At 43.9% G+C, this 17,455-nt stretch overlaps 1 protein-coding gene across 1 annotated transcript in view; it reads right to left on the bottom strand.

Moving 5' to 3' along the window:
- UST (uronyl 2-sulfotransferase) overlaps positions 1-17,455 on the bottom strand; it is a 178,722-nt gene that overhangs the window by 66,096 nt on the left and 95,171 nt on the right. Inside the window, exon 4 of the mRNA XM_064158284.1 lies at positions 15,496-15,575. Within this exon, the coding sequence (XP_064014354.1) occupies positions 15,496-15,575 (80 nt within the window). The remainder of the gene's footprint in view (positions 1-15,495; positions 15,576-17,455) is intronic.

Genomic DNA, 17,455 nt, shown 5'->3' with positions numbered 1-17,455 from the left:
GATTTTCTTTTCTTCTGAAGAGCATGTAGGCTTAGCATCCTCTGCAAAACCTGGAGTAGGATATCCTGACCCTCTTGTTTCTCTAAATCTCCTAATTTTTCTGTTTCTATCTGAAGACAGTTTGATGCAGTCATCACTTCTTACTGTCTAAATTGCTTCACATTTTCTTTGGTCTTCTCCACTCCTTTCTGTCCTTAGAATATTGCTGATGTGCTGCTGATCAAGCAGCAGGTAAATAACGTGTTCAGTGTTTTAGGTGCAACCTATCACCAGCCATTTGACTGAAAAAATACATTTTTCATGGATACCACCCAAGGCATTCACCAAAAGCTTTCTGTTTGAAAGCCCACCTTATCATGTGGTATTTGCAGGAATGCCTTTTTTAATGTAGGGTTTATTTCTGTTCAAAAGAGCAAAGACAAGCTCAGAAAAAAAGAAAATTGGGGTACTTGCATACTCATGTCAGAACTGGGCTATGCTTTAATCAGGAAGCAAGGAGCATCTGCCTTCTTAATTGAACTGATTTGAGATGTTATGCTGTGTGTGCAGTTTCAACTTACGGCAGTGATCCTACAGCACTGAGGTCAATGAAATGCTGATCTGCGTAGTTATTCCTGAGACAAGCCTTTGCAGACTGCATTTAGTGGCCTGGGGAATTGTGCAGAATGAAAATCAAGTTGAAACTGTGTGTGATTTTTCTCTTGTCTTTTACTAGAATTAATATCTTCAAACAATTTTGTTTCTCTTTAATATTTATGAGGGGCCATGATCTTTTGTTATACATATTCAATTATTCATCTGACTGAAAAGGTGAAGAGAATTCCTCAATTCAAAAGAGAGGTTGAGATACTGGAAGGTGTCCACAGGAGGGCGCCAAAGCTGGTGAGGGGCCTGGAGCACAGCCCTGTGAGGAGAGGCTGAGGGAGCTGGGGGTGTGCAGCCTGCAGAAGAGGAGCCTCAGGGCAGACCTCATTGCTGTCTGCAACTACCTGAAGGGAGGCTGTAGCCAGGTGGGATTGCCTTCTCTGAATGGGATTACGACCGTATCCTGCATGATCAAGGTACCTGATCGTTCTTATGCCCAGCAGCAGATCATTTCAACTAGGTTTCTTTGGCCAGGGCACCACTACTACAGCACTGAAAGTGTATACATTGATCACAGAATCAATTAGCAAGCCAGGCTGCTATAGCCACAGTGTCACATAGAATCATAGAATCAACCAGGTTAGAAGAGACCTCCAAGATCAGACAGTCCAACCTAGCACCCAGCCCTAGCCAATTGACCAGACCATGGCACCAAGTGCCCCATCCAGGCTTTGCTTCAACACCTCCAGGGACGGTGACTCCACTACCTCCCTGGGCAGCCCATTCCAATGCCAATCACTCTCTCTGCCAGGAACTTCCTCCTAACATCCAGCCTAGACCTCCCCTGGCACAACTTGAGGCTGTGTCTCCTTGTTCTCTTGCTGGTTGCTTGGCAGAAGAGATCAACCCCACCTGGCTACAGCCTCCCTTCAGGGAGTTGTAGACAGCAATGAGGTCACCCCTGAGCCTCCTCTTCTGCAGGCTAAATAAGGTATTTAGCATATACTATTGAATCCCATCATTTTTAACTGCTCTGCTGTGACAGGTATATTTTTTGAGATCTCACCAAAGTAACTAGAATATTTGCAGGCTCCAAAGATACTTAAGTTTATTAATGATATTTCCCATGCCTTTTCTAATAAGAAAAAAAAAAAAGGCCTGAGGAATAAGCCTGATGTTACAAGTCTGTCCCTTAGAAAAAATGTCTCTGATGTATTCCAAGTTGATTATTCATAAGCAAAATCTTTTTTCAAAGCCATTTACAAATGCCACATGAGTATTAAAAAGAAAAATCAACCCAAACTAAAAGACAAACAAAACTCAACCAAAGCAATTTGCTTGGCTTTAAAATGAAGGACCTCTCAGCTCCTGTTATTTTTCATTCACTTTAGGTGGCTGCTGCATTTCTGTTCAGCACAAAACTCCTTGCACAAGCAGAAGCAGGCTTCATCTCTGCAGGAAAACCACACATCTCAAGAAAGAAAAGACTTCCAACCTATTCCCTGTGAGAACTTTGTCTGCCTCTTATTCTTTTAATGTAAAATGTCTCCCTTGAAATGAGTGAGTTGGCTGATAGAAATTCAGTGTAAACCAAACAAGGACTGATAGTAACCTAATGTTAACAGGGAAAGAGAGGCACATGGTGTCCTTCTTAGGAAGGGAGCACAGTTTCCTCTCACAGCTTCATAAAACTGAGCAGCAGCTGCCAAGAGCACATCTGCCCAGCAAGCTTTACTCATCATTTAAGGCACAGGTGCATCACCTGTTGTGCAGCACAGCTTCATGAGGAGGTCACAAACGCACAGCTTTCAGCTTTTTAGGACTTGAGTAGGATCAAAACCTGTATTTTAAAACAGGTGTCTTGAAATGAAATGGTATTTAAAGAGCATGCACTTATGGCAAAACAACCCTGTTCTGCACACCAGGCACCTGAGCTGTTCTAATCACCCTCTCGGCTGCCAGGATTGCCAGAGGAGCAGGCTGAGGCTGCCAGCCTCCAATGTCCGTCATTTTGCCTCCGCCTCTAGTGCCTTGCTTTCAGCTTTTGTGCCCCTTGCCTACACACACTGTGGTCACATTTCCTAGCTTTTCTTTGGAATTAGGAGGGAGAAAAGGAAAGTGAGTTAAATATTTAGATTCAAAACAGCATCCTTGGCTGGTCTGGTCTCGAATGGGGAGGTGGTGTGGATTCAGAATGCTCAGCAGTTAAAGGTTAACAGTAAAACAGTGCAAACTATCAACACACATTAATAACCCTTTCTGGACCTGTAATTTCACTAGCAGAATATTCAGCTTCCTGAGTGATGTGTTTGAGTAATGTAATCATCAGATTGGTAATTGAGGGTTTCTTTTCTATGCCATTCATGATCAAAGTAGTTTAATAAAGGGCAGTGCCAACACTGATAAAAATCCTGCCTGGGTCTGCATAGCATCCACAATGAAATGAAAAGGAAATACTAATTATGCTTTGGACTTTTTACTTGAAAAGGAAATAGTAATTATGTTTTTATTTATGTAATGCAAAGTTAAATCTGGAATCAAGTAAGAAAACATTAATGCTCCACAAAACTTCCAGCAGCTATAGCCACTTAATTCTGGATACCTCTTATTCAACATTTGCCAAAGGTCTGGCTCAAGATTTCTCTGGACCGTTGACTTAACATTTCCTTAGGATTCAGAGATGTAAATATAGCACACAATAAAAGCAGTTACAAATGACTAGAAAAAGCTTCCAGCAAGCAGTAGAACAACTCATACAGCTCTTTGGAAAGTATTAAATCAAAAAATGTGGCACATAGTCAAAACTGGATAAGACCATGGATTTGACTGAGATAATTCTGCTTACACAGAACCTTGGGGCTCAACTTCTTGGGAAGGTATCACAGCATCACAGTAACACCAAAGTTGGAAGAGACCTCACAGATCATCAAGTCCAACCCTTTACCACAGAGCTCAAGGCTAGACCACGGCACCAAGTGCCACGTCCAATCCTGCCTTGAACAGCCCCAGGGACGGCGACTCCACCACCTCCCCGGGCAGCCCATTCCAGTGTCCAATGACTCTCTCAGGGAAGAACTTTCTCCTCACCTCCAGCCTAAATTTCCCCTGGCGTAGCTTGAGGCTGTGTCCTCTTGTTCTGGCGCTGGCCACCTGAGAGAAGAGAGCAACCTCCTCCTGGCCACAACCTCCCCTCAGGTAGTTGTAGACAGCAATAAGGTCTGCCCTGAGCCTCCTCTTCTCCAGGCTAACCAATCCCAGCTCCCTCAGCCTCTCCTCGTAGGGCTGTGCTCAAGGCCTCTCCCCAGCCTCGTCGTCCTTCTCTGGACACGCTCATGCATCTCAATGTCCCTCCTAAACTGGGGGGCCCAGAACTGAACACAGCACTCAAGGTGTGGTCTAACCAGTGCAGAGTACAGGGGCAGAATGACCTCCCTGCTCCTGCTGACCACACCATTCCTGATGCAGGCCAGGATGCCACTGGCTCTCTTGGCCACCTGGGCACACTGCTGGCTCATGTTCAGGTGGGTATCAATCAGCACCCCCAGATCCCTCTCTGTCTGGCTGCTCTCCAGCCACTCTGACCCCAGCCTGTATCTCTGCATGGGGTTGTTGTGGCCAAAGTGCAGCACCCTGCACTTGGAGCTATTGAATGCCGTCCCCTTGGACTCTGCCCATCTGTCCAGGCGGTCAAGGTCCTGCTGCAGAGCCCTTCTGCCCTCCAACCCAGCTACATCTGCCCCCAGCTTGGTGTCATCTGCAAACTTTCTGATGACTGACTCCATGCCCTCATCCAGATCATCTATGAAGATGTTACAGAGGATGGGGCTCAGCACTGATTATAGTGGAAAGGATACTGCAATGAGCTCAGCAATGCATATGCAACTTCTTGTACCATTACACATATCAAGAGTAATTAGAGCTGCCCCGTGGGAAGGGCTGGAGCAGAAATGATACTAGGAATGCCCTACTGAAACTGAAATGCAGAAAACTGGTGTCCTGAAATCACTGCAACTTGGCAGCTTATATCATGTGTACCAGGTATAGAATACAAAAAGCAGTGTAACTGAAATTGCTGACGTGGCTGCCCTGTCTCAGAGGTGAGTTCTACGTAATCACCATCGAACAGAGGGAGCTGTGGAGAACATCATGCTAGAGACTGAATCTGCATGGTTACATGATCACCTGTGATTCAAAAGATAAGTACAAAACAACTGATACCATGTTCTGGGAACAAGGCTGCAAAAGGAGAGGATAACAGAAGAATAATTTTGCTGATAAAGAGCCACTTAAAGCACAGAGCAAGTGAGACAATAAGCAAACATCAGCCACTGTAGTATAGCAAATAAAAACCCAGAGCATCTAGAACCAAAAGCAGAGGACACTCGGAATAAGCAGTTCTGGGAAGGACCCCACAGATTAGCAGCAGAGTGCAAGACCTTAACAGGCCAGAATAATCCTAGTTTCCCTATTTCTGAGAAGCAAAATGAGATTAGACAGGAGCAAAGACCTAGCATAGCACTAATGTGACCACTATCAGAGTTTGTTTTCAGCAAAGTATGCAGAAAGTTCACTGCGGGGCCATGAAATGCATTAAAAGGAAAACAAAACCAAAACAAACCAGAAAGTCTTGAAATTGAAAAATGTTAGCTTTTAATGCTGAAAATCTTCAGCTTTAAAAGAAAATGAGAAAATGAGTGTGATGGTTTGGGTGTTCACACACACACACACACTTAAGAACTCACCCAGACTGGACTCAGCCGAGCTGGAAATTAGAATAGAGCTTCATATTTACAGCTTAGCACAAGATACAAGCAGGTATTTACAATACATATAGCCATAGGCAGCAATATACAAGTTTAAAAAGTAATACAGAAATACAACAGCTCTCCCAGAAACCTGAGTTCCCAGGAGGGGCTCCCAACTGCCCTTCCACCTTCTTCCACCCCTCTCAAACTTATCCCAGTGCCAAGGAAGAATGGAGGTTGGGCCAGAGGGCTAGGAAGCAAAGTGGATTAGTCAAAGAGGGTGAGGTCAGAGAGAGAGATGCAGCTCGGAGCTTGCCAGCAGTAGAAGTGAGTTATCTGGTTTGATTTTTGTTTGTATACATCTCAGCAAGCCTATGAGTGTGGTAGACATCAGCCTTGTTTTCCTTTCACAGCCTGTAATCTAGTTCTTCTCACCAAAACGTTCTAGCTAGGCTCAAACTAGCACAATGAGAAAGGAAAAAAAAAATGAGGAAAGGCTGAGAGGTGACTGTGCCAACCCCTAACATCCTGTGATCCTGTGAAAAGCTAGTGGAGCATGATTAAAACACCTGATAACCAAGTTCTGCAAGACATCTAAGCTCTGTGCGGTACTACTTGTTTCAGGCGAAGTGAGAAACAATGATCAAGTTGTTAACTAATGTGAATGTTGTGACCAATAAGCCATGACTTTGCTTTCAAAGGCAGCGAAAGCAGCACCACAGAATCACTCAGCCTGGATTAACCAGCCCCTGACCAGTTTGCAGAAAGACTGGAGAATTCAGGCTTATTTCCAAATCAATAACACATCCATAGGTTAAGACATCACAAAGCAAGAAACTTACTTGTTACAGAGAACTGCAAATGCCTCATCCAACCCTCACAAATGATCACCAAGCTAACATGTATGGCTTCCAAACAGCACGCCGTCAGCACACACAGAGTGTACTCCTGCTTTCAAGCATGCAGCTTACTCACACGACACACAGTCAACACTTCAAGATTCACCTCCTTTTAGTTTGCTGGCCACATTTTACAGAGCTCAAGAAGAGGGAATGCTGTAATGTTGCAGTGGTGTGTTAGGCTGCAGCTTTAAAAGCTTCTGCATGAGAAAGCCCACAAAACTGAGGAATAACAACAAAAATCGACCCTGAAAATATGAAATGAAGTTTAATTTGGGGGTTATCCAGTTTGAATCTCTCTTTGTCTGTGTCTGCCTTCACACAGCATGTGATTTACTGCTACCAGTAATTCAGCAATCAGGTCAGAGTTGAAGCAAAGTGTCTAACCTGACCAGCAGTCTACCTTCCATCTTTGCAAAGATCAGCTAAGGCATAATTTCATGTCAGATGCAAAGCTGTTTAAGCAACTGATTTGAACGCTGAGTGCTAACCTTCAGGTGAATCCCAACTCAAAAATGCATGTATAGACTGTAATAGGCACAAAATGTGTTTTTAGAAGCACTCAAAACTAAAGGATCTCTCAACATCCAAGCTGCCCAGGGAGGTGGTGGAGTCACCGTCCCCAGAGGTGTTCAACAAAAGCCTGGCTGAGGCACTTAGTGCCATGGTCTGGTTGACTGGCTAGGGCTGGGTGCTAGGTTGGACTGGATGGTCTTGGAGGTCTCTTCCAACCTGGTTGATTCTATGATTCTATGTGACACTGTGGCTATAGCAGCCTGACTTGCTAATTTTGGTTAGCTAATGCTGGCCATGGTGCCTGTTTAAAAAAGTGATTTAAAAACTGTCCAACTTTTTGAAGTACAAAAATCTTACACATCAACTCTGCTGATGAATAACAGAAAACCAGAAACACTTATGTGGATTTTAAGCAGAAGACCCAACAGGTCTTCTTCTCCCCAAAACCAGCCCCCCTACATCTCTCATGTATCAAGTATGAGGGACAGCAGAGCTGGGCTGGCATCAGAGCAGGACACAATGAGGTGGCTGCTGGCTGTATCCCAGCAGAAGGTCCTGCGGCTCTGTTGTACTTGGCTTGCCCTTTTGCGGATGTTAGCTGCAGCAGCACAGTTGCCTCTGAGAGTCTTCAAATTATAGAATCACAGAATCAAACACGTTGGAAGAGATCTCCAAGCTTCTCCAGGACAACCTATCACCCAGACCTGCCCAATCACCTAGACCATGGCACTAAGTGCCCCATCCAGGCTTTTCTTGAACGCCTCCAGGCACGGCGACTCCACCACCTCCCTGGGCAGCCCATTCCAATGCCAATCACTCTCTCTGGGAAGAACTTCCTCCTAACATCCAGCCTAGACCTCTCCCACCACAACTTAAGACTGTGTCCCCTTGTTCTCTTGCTGGTTGCCTGGCAGAAGAGACCAATCCCACCTACCTCCCTTCAGGTAGTTGTAGACAGCAATGAGGTCAGCCCTGAGCCTCCTCTTCTGCAGGCTGCACACCCCCAGCTCCCTCAGCCTCTCCTCACAGGGCTGTGCTCCAGGCCCCTCACCAGCTTCGTCGTCCTTCTCTGGCCATGTTCCAGTACCTCACCATCTCTTTTGGATTGAGGAGCCCAGAACTGGACACAGTCTTCTACTGGCCTTTCAGATTTGATTTGAAAGTGGTCAGTGGGTTCATAAATTACTGAGGGATTAGACATGGGGAAAAATGGGAAAGGCATGCAGAACAGCTGGAACTGCTCCCTGAGTCTTACTTCCTCAGAAAATGACACTAACAGGACAGTGTTGGCCCTACCCCTCAGGCACATGCACACATATACCAAATACATGCAGTAAATACTAAACTGCAGCTGAAGAGGAAGGCAGCAGCCTGACAGCACAGAAAGGATGACCCCTCACATGCTAATGGTGGGTGATAAATCACCCTGGCTTTGAACAACCATGATATACTGAACTGAATTGTAAGGCTAATTAAAATGTAAGATTAAATTGCATCTGTGTTTCATCTCTGCGTCTCCTTACCACACCATAGGAAATGTTAAAGAGACCATTCCCCTGTGGCCTGTAATTCTCCAGAGAGTGATGAATTCATGGCTTCAGTGGGACATAAAAAAGCTTGCTTCTCTCTGGGTGGCCTTTTTAATGCTTGTCCCTCCTGTGACTTTACCCTGACCTTAATTAGCCAGCCTTTAAGCAAGCAAAAGCCACTTACCATTTGCAGACATAGGCACATTTTCTATGTCTTTCACACGTTCCCCTGTAGTGGTCACTTGCCCTGAGACAAAAAGCAGTGGCCAAGCTCCCCAACCTGTGCTCTGTAAGTGCATGCTCAGAAGCCAACAGTTCGGTGTCAGAGGGAAGAAAGCTGCCTTCCCACATCCAAAGCGGTGGTTGCACAATCCTCCCCATCCCTGATCCCTCCTAACCCAGAACTGTGGCCTCACCACCCCCTGTGCATTCCTGCAAATGTTCTTCCTGCCTCTCTGAAATCAGTGACACTTGGAGCACACACCGAGCATCTTGACTGGCTGCCCAAATACTGTTAGAGTTACTTCATTCAACAGAGGATTACTAAGAGGTCAAGTGGGACTTTTCCACAAACTTGAAGCTTCTTCCCGCTTCATTTTCTCTCAGGCTACATAAACAGATGACAAGTGGTATTTATGATAAGCTCAGACTACAACCTGCAGAGATCCTGAAGCAGCTTTTTGTGTCCCTGTGGGTTAATCCAGTTCTTAACAGCTTCTGCAGTCTAACGCTGATTAACATTGCAGACTTTTCCCAGCAGCATTAGTAGACAAGCTTCAATTCAGAAAGAGACTAAAGAATGATCAGTTTTTGAGTACTGATTACTTACCAGAAGTTTAATGGCTCCCATAATTATTGTTAAATACCTGCATCACTAACTTTGAAAAGAAATTGGAATTGTATTCTGCCCCTTTGCTCTGCTCTCCTCAGATCCCATCTGGAGTCCTGTATGCAGTTCTGGAGCCCCCCAGCACAAGAAGGTCATGGAACTCTTAGAGCGAGTCCAGAGGAGGCCACCAAGATGCTCAGAGGGCTGCAGCAGCTCTGCTATGAGGACAGGCTGAGAGAGTTGGGGCTTTGTGGCCTGGAGAAGAGAAGGCTTTGAGGAAACCTTGGAGTGGCCTTCCACTATCTGAAGGGGACTATAGGAACGCTGGAGACAGACTACTGACAAGGGCTTGTAATGACAGGACAAGGGGTAATGGGTTTGAACTGGCAGAGGGAAGACTGAAACTGGATGTTAGGAAGAAGTTCTTGACAGTGAGGGTGGTGAGACACTGGCACAGGTTGCCCAGGGAGGTTGCGGAGCACAGAATCACCCAATGTGATCTTGATCACATTGGGTGATTCTGTGCTCCACAACCTACCTGGAGGTGTTCAAGGCCAAGCTGGATGAGGCCTTAAGCTACCTGTTCTAGTGGGAGGTGCCCCTGCCTATGGCAGGGGGTTGGAACTGGCTGAGCTTTGAGGTCCCTTCCAACCTAAACCATTCCACATGGGAAAGATACATGATAGCTGTCACCTTGGTCCTGCAGCATGCCCTTTTGGGGCTCACATCCCAGTGGAGAAGCAAATCTCCTGAGCTGTGCACAAGTGGAGGTGGATGCCTTTGCCCCAGAGGCAGAGCACAGGTCATAGAATCCACTTCACAATATCCATGGCAGTAGCTAGCAATTTTGCTTACTTCATCTTCCTAATGTTTTCCCATCAGTTAATACATTTAGGAGTGAGAAACAAAGGCCATTTCTATAGAATGGGAAGTGGCATCCTTGGAAACAACAAACTAGAAACACATTGGAAGAAGAACTCTTTCTGAAAGCCTAAACTGGTCTGGTGCAATTGCAGCTTTATAAGGTATAAGCATGGTGAACAGAAAGGTTTTTTACCTTGCAGTAGCAGTGAGGCTGATACAGGTCTAGAGCACAGTTTTGATGCTCACGCTGAATAATGACTATGGATCTACTGGAGAAGTTTTGGAGAAGAGTCCCAGAGTTATTAAGTGGATGAGAAAAAGAGCCACTGGCAAAAAGCTTGAGAGTACCTGTGAAGCACAGAGAGTGGGACTCTTCTTCAAAAGGAAGAGCAAAAGGTGTTTGGAGATGGCAGTGGCAGACAGATGCATGGGGAGAAACATCAGGGAAAAAAACCCCAGTTCAGTCAAGGTGCAAAAGCCAGAGAAATCAACACAAGAAATCAGCCACAAGAATTTGACAGTAAGGCTGAATGACAACTGGAACCAAATGCCCAAGTTGATGGCAGAGGTAGTGTGCACCATGCCTTCAAACACAGCCTGAGTGCATTCATGGAAGACTTCTCAGAAATACCCTTTTTTTTTCCTCCAATGAAGAGCAAGAAAATCCCATGCTGGGCTACTCCCAGTAGCAACAGCCAGTATGAAACCAAAAAGCATGTAAATACCTCTACATTAAAGAATATTTCCAAGTAGGGTTATTAGAAGAAAGCTAAGTATGGAGAGATCAATACAGCATTTAGGATAAAGGGGACAATGATCACAGAGCCATAATGAAAAGCCTCACTCTGGAATCACAAGGAGAATTCAATAAGCTTATCAGAAGTCATAAAGAGAATTCAATAAACAGCACAACCTTCTCCAAAAGAAATGGTCCCAACATGGACTAGATGGAGCTGCAACTCTTTCAAGCCACTGGGCTGTCTCCTAAGCTAGCCCTAGCTGCACTGGAGACACTAGGAACAAATGCTGCAAACCACTGGGCATAAAGGCTTACCCATGACAAATGCTATGCAGAAACTCACATCAAAGAAGAGCAAGAAACTCAATTTTTAGTATTCTGTTTGAAGCTGTAGTTAATGTCTGTAAACAATCACTTAATATTTGCTTCCATGTGTCCTTTTCAGATTTGTCTTTTTGTCTGCCTCTCCAGACTACCTTGGATTGAGAAAAGATAGTACTGAACTGTAAGATGAAGACTAAAGCAAGTAAATGAATCCCTTGTTTATTTAGCTGAACCAGTAGGCACTCTTCAAACAGTTAAAACACAAGGGGGAAAATGGCTCTGGTAAGCATTCAGGTCAGGATGAATTAAGAATTGAATCACAGAATGTTAGGGGATCTAAAGGTTATCTAGCCCAAGTCCCCTGCCAGAGCAGCATCAGCTGTACCAGATCACACAGGAACACATCCAGATGGGTCTTGAGTATCTCCAGTGAGCGAGATGCCACAACCCCCCTGGGCAGCCTGTACTGCAACTCTGCTCAGCAAAACTATTGGTGCCTCAGAAACATGCTTGTACTCAAATGCAATGCTGAAGGCTTAGCTCACTTCCACTACAGATTTTTCCTGGAAAGAAGATATAGTTGCTGTCTTTTTTCATTTGGAAACAACTCTAAGTAAATGGCTTGGTGCTTTTGTGAATAAGCAGGAAGACATAAGTGTTGACAGGTTTATAAGCAGGTGCAGGATGCAGAGGGAAATCCAAGTGATTTGTCATTGCTGCTACTCACATCAGTGATGTTAAAGAAAAAACAAGTCTATTTTTCTTACTACTCTTTGGGAAAATGAGCAGTCCCAATAAGTACAAGCAAAGCAGTTGCTGTTTTGCACAATTCTGCTTTTGTTTTCCCTGCTTCTCTAGTATTTTGGTGATATGCTCTGAACAGCTTAATGCAATACCTACAGACCTCAAAAAGCTCAAGCAGAGAATTGCAAGGCAAGCAGAATAGATTCCTTTTGTCTCAGTGACCTCTGAGGTTACTAAAAGAGCAGCAAAGAGAATATGCCTTCTATCTCCTACCTGCCTGCCAGATCGAGGCAGACAGGAACAAGAACAAAGCATCCCCTTCCTGTAAACAGAAGTTTGGTTTCAAATATATCAAATGCCTAGAGAAGCAAGTCTGGGCTCAGGTAATACCCAGAATGGTTGCCCTTGCAAAAACTTCTGATTTCAAAAAACAGTTCCACTACAACAGCATGCAGCAAGCCTCATCTCTTCCTGTTCACCAAAGCAGAGTTCTTCAAGCTGGACTTTGAGCTTTTATAGATCTGAAGCTGCCCAGAGTCTGCTGTTGAGACTCCCCAGTTGTGTCCCACTCACCACTGTGCAGGCTGCTCATGGCAAGTTACTAAGGTTTTCAACTGTCAATCAGAAAACACCACTCTGATACACTGACCCTCATTCTTCTGGTTTTTAGTGTACTGCATGGCTTTTAAGTTGAGCTTGCAGAAATGCTGAGGCAAATGGGAAGAACTGTATTCTGTAGACAATTTCAGCTTAGCTATCCATTAGAGATGGTCTACAGAGGAATAGTTTCCAAAACCTAAAATACTAAATGTATTATTCATAATGTGCATTTCAATCATGTTCTTGAAATGCCTACATAATCAGTTTTAAAAGTCCTTAATTGAAATTAAGGAATACAGAAAATATTCAACAGGCTATTTCACTGTTATGTATTGTGCTAGTTTGAAGCTAGCTAGAATGTTTTGGTGAGAAGAACTAGACTACAGGCTGTGCCAAGGAAAACAGAATGATGTCTACTTCACTCACAGGCTTGCTGAATGATACAAGAACAAGAATCCAAACATAGAAAAGGCACTTCTGCTGGGGAACTGGCTGAGCTGCATTTCTCTCTAGCCTCTCTGCTGTCTCATTGACTAATCCACTCTGCTTCCTAACCCCTTGGCTGAACCTCCATTCTTCCTTGGGACTGGGGTAAGGTTGAGAGGAGTGGGAGAAGGTGGAAGGGCAGTTGGGAGCCCCTCCTGGGGATTCAGGTTTCTGGGAGGGCTGTTGTGTTTCTGTATTACCTTTTACCTTGTCTATTTCTGTCTATAACTGTATAGACTGTAAATATCAGCTTGCATGTTCTGCTAAGCTGTAAATATAAGCTTCATTCAATTTCCAGAGCCGGCTGAGTCTAGTCTGGGTGATTTCCAAAGTGTGGTGGGGGCAGGGAACACCCAAACCATCACATGCACAATCCATCAATACCATCAATACATTTTTAAACTAATGACTACAACTCTCAAAACATTTTAATTAATGAGAAAACAGCAGGAAATGCTAGACCAATAGTAAGCAATGCCAACACATCTCAGCGCCTCATTTAAAAGACACATCAGCCTTTTCACTGCTTGACAGCTGCTAGTTAAACCAAGAACTCTTTCAGTGACACAAATACATACCTTCTTCAGGTCTGCAAGAAGCAGTCCAAAAAAAGAAGGTGCAAATGCTTATACACATTCTATACAACTGTTGTGTGCTTTCACAAATTGGTATTGGAAGACAAATCTAGAGTAATGTCACCTCACAGATAAACGATGGAAGAAACATTATCTATGCAGCAATGATTTACCTCACACACAGAAAACAAGACCTCAGGAAGAGCAAAAGGTAATGGTGTTCATCTTTTTCTCATGCATCTGCTTGGCTGTACACCACCTCTGAAAGAGCAGGTTAACCAAGCCACATCTGCCTGGCTGCACACCACCTCTGAAAGAGCAGGTTAACCAAGCCACATCTGCCTGGCTGTACACCACCTCTGAAAGAGCAGGTTAACCAAGCCACATCTGCCTGGCTGTACACCACCTCTGAAAGAGCAGGTTAACCAAGCCACATCTGCCTGGCTGCACACCACCTCTGAAAGAGCAGGTTAACCAAGCCACATCTGCCTGGCTGTATACCACCTCTGAAAGAGCAGGTTAACCAAGCCACATCTGCCTGGCTGCACACCACCTCTGAAAGAGCAGGTTAACCAAGCCACATCTGCCTGGCTGCACACCACCTCTGAAAGAGCAGGTTAACCAAGCCACATCTGCCTGGCTGCACACCACCTCTGAAAGAGCAGGTTAACCAAGCCACATCTGCCTGGCTGTATACCACCTCTGAAAGAGCAGGTTAACCAAGCCACATCTGCCTGGCTGCATACCACCCCTGAAAGAGCAGGTTAACCAAGCCACATCTGCCTGGCTGTACACCACCTCTGAAAGAGCAGATTAACCAAGCCACATCCCTTTGGCCCTCAGGGCTGGGCTACCTTTTTAATTTTGTATTTAAGCAGAGAGAGGAGATCATTTACTAAATATATGAAATCCTATTCTAGTCAGTTCTAGTCTACACACTAGAAAAGGAACTCTCATGGAATCAGAATAGAGAGCACAGAAGATCAGAACTTGAACCCTTTTGATTTTCATGTAATTAAATCATGCCCCAGTTATGTATCAAGTGAACTTCCAGTTGCTCAAAGTACTTTATATTCTAAAAATCCAAGCCCAAATACTAGCTCCCCTCACCCCCACATTACTACTTCTTGCTACACTGTCTACCCATGCCTGAAGCTATACATTCAAAGGACATAGATTGACATTACCATGTAAACCAGATGCTGGGAAGCTAGGCAAGCTCTTGTAAAGATCTGCAGAAAATTCACACTTCTACAAAACCTGTTCTAACCTAAAAGTGAGGAGTCCAACATAGTAGCACAGGTTCTCAAATACAACTTCCAAATTAAATCTGCAGCCTGGGCAATCTGCAGTCAGCTCTAACCTCTGCATCCTGGCTACATGCTAACTGGCATTCACACATTCGTGTCCTTCCAAAAATCCCTCAGAAGTGTCATCCAAATTCAATTTTCTTCACATTCCATGCTATAAATGTCTCTAGAGTCTTGAGGCACACTTTTAAATAGCTGCCAAAAGGAACTACACTCCTGTGATCCAGAGCATAACCTCTCTGCATGGTTCATGAATACTTCTGTATCCCATGGAAGGGGGACTCTTTTCCCAGAACAAAAATTAAGCTGGTGTGCAGTGATTCCAGGTACAAAATTAATTAACTTGGTGGAATTATCAGTCTCATATCAGTATCTGGCTATGCAGAGATAAAACATTCAGAATGTGCTTTCCATTTTAAAGCATGAGTGCACAGTTTAAAGACTCAAGTTACCATCTCATGCGCATTGGCTGAACACGTGGCAAACCAAGACCACCTTGGAGGCAACGGCACACTATAACATCCTGGCTTTCCACAAACATGCTATTGTAAAGCAAAGAAAGCATAGGGAACAACCCCACCCCATCTTCCACCTGTGATTTCCAGTGCCAGAAAGGAGAAGGTGAAAAAAAAACCAACCACAATATTGTACTATTTATGTGTACAAAAACCAAAAAGCAGGGAACATGTTCTGTGAATTACAGCTGGCAGAAATCAGTGAACAAGGATTTTGACTGAAAAGATGCCTTACCTTGAGAAGTTGAGGAAGTGAACATGTCTAGTGAATAAATAGGGCTGCTCAGCAGTGCTTATGTTTTTTATCAATTCCATCTAAAAAGAATTAACAAATCAATTGTTGCAGGTTATGTCAATGCACTTTTGGAGACAAATATAACTCTCAACATATGATGATGCAGTTTTCAAGTCTGCATTACTCAGGAGCACCCTCCCCACTAAGCCCTCCCAAAGCATCATCAAGGTAGCACAGCTAATATTTCACATCTAGTCAAGAAAGGTTAAGCTGCAGACCCCATCCTGATATCATGGAGTTTATGTATTTCTGAAACTGAGCATCAGTTTAAGGATAAAATTAAACCCTGCCTAAATCTACACCAGAGCTTTGCAATTGGTAGCTGCCTTCTGAAGACAGTGGCTCTACTCACCAGAGTGCCAAAATGTAATATGCCTGAAATTCCAATGCAAAGTGAGGGCTGAACCTATGAACACTTTTGGATAACAACTGCCAACATTGCCAAAAGATTGACTGATTTTGACTATTGCTATTCCTTTTTACTGATAGAGCTAATTAAGAGCACAAATTAAATGGGCAAATTTAAAACACTGTGCAAAGGTTGAGTTTTGTGATGGTTTGGGTGTTCCCTGTCCTACCCACACACACTTAAGAAGATCACCTAGACTAAACTCAGCTGCTGGAAATTAAAGAATGGAGCTTTATATTTACAGCTTAGCACAATATCCAAGCAGATATTTACAATCTATACAGTTACAGACAGAAACAGACAAGTTAAAAAGTAGTATAGAAACACAACAGCCCTCCCAGAAACCTGAGTCCTCAGCAGGGGCTCCCAACCACCCTTCCACTTTCTTCCCACTCCTCTACCTTACCCCAGACTTTGCCTTATATTCAAGGTGAGTTTGGAGGATTGGCCATTTGAGTTAGGAAACAGACAGATTAGTTAGACAGAAGAGAAGCACAGCTCAAAGCCAGAGGGAGCAAACTCCCTTATCTATGTTTGTGTTCTTGTTTTGATACATCACAGCAAGCCTATGAGTGCAGCAGACATCACCATCATTTTCCTTTTCACAGCCTGTCATCTAATTTTTCTCCCCAAAATATCCCAGCTAGGCTCAAACTAGCACAAGTTCACATACATTACCACCATTTATTTACTTAAAAAAATTATTTCAAATTTCAGATCATTAAAACAATGCAAACAGCATATGCTGAAGAATGCTCACCACAGATGTTCCTATCTGCATTGTGTAAACTCAGCTCCAGCTATGACCCAGTGGAAATGGAAAGCGTCTAGTGGAGCTTAATGCTAGTCAATACAACCTGGTTAGTTTTGCTCCTTACTATTCATTTCCTAAGATTTATTTTCACATTTGCTGTGCTTTTCTCAAATCATAGAATCAACCAGGTTGGAAGAGACCACCAAGATCATCCAGTCCAACCTAGCACCCAGCCCTATCCAATCAACTAGACCTCGTTTAATTTTCAGTGATAGTCTTTACTTCCATTGAATTTCCTCTTCCTCATACATCTCATTCCATGGATCTTGATATAAAATAAACTATTTCAAAATACTCAGAGCAAACCACTGGGGAAGATTTTAAGAAATTGATCTTTGAAGGTTATTGCACTGTGTTGGTGTCATGAAAATGCAGTAACTTTCCTTAATTGTCTGCACACTAAAGGAGATACCATTTAGTGGGACAGTCCAGTTGCCTTAAGAGTTGTTAGATATACTTCTGTAAGAAAGAAGAAAAGAAGTCAAAGAGTGTGCTAATGGCACCTTTGAAAAAGCCCAAATAATGGGAATAAAGGTCTTAACCACCCTCCTCAGCTAATTCCATAGTGTTTAAAAAGCTGAAGAGAAAATGCATTGAGCAAAATACTGAATACATTAGCAAAGCTATGCAGAGGCAGCAAATGTGTCCAGAGAAGGGCAACAAAGCTGGTGAAAGGC

This window comes from Pogoniulus pusillus, chromosome 18, assembly GCF_015220805.1.
Source record: "Pogoniulus pusillus isolate bPogPus1 chromosome 18, bPogPus1.pri, whole genome shotgun sequence".
Taxonomy (NCBI): domain Eukaryota; kingdom Metazoa; phylum Chordata; class Aves; order Piciformes; family Lybiidae; genus Pogoniulus; species Pogoniulus pusillus.
Note: the sequence above shows the minus strand (reverse complement) of the source record. Positions and strands in the feature narration are given on the sequence as shown.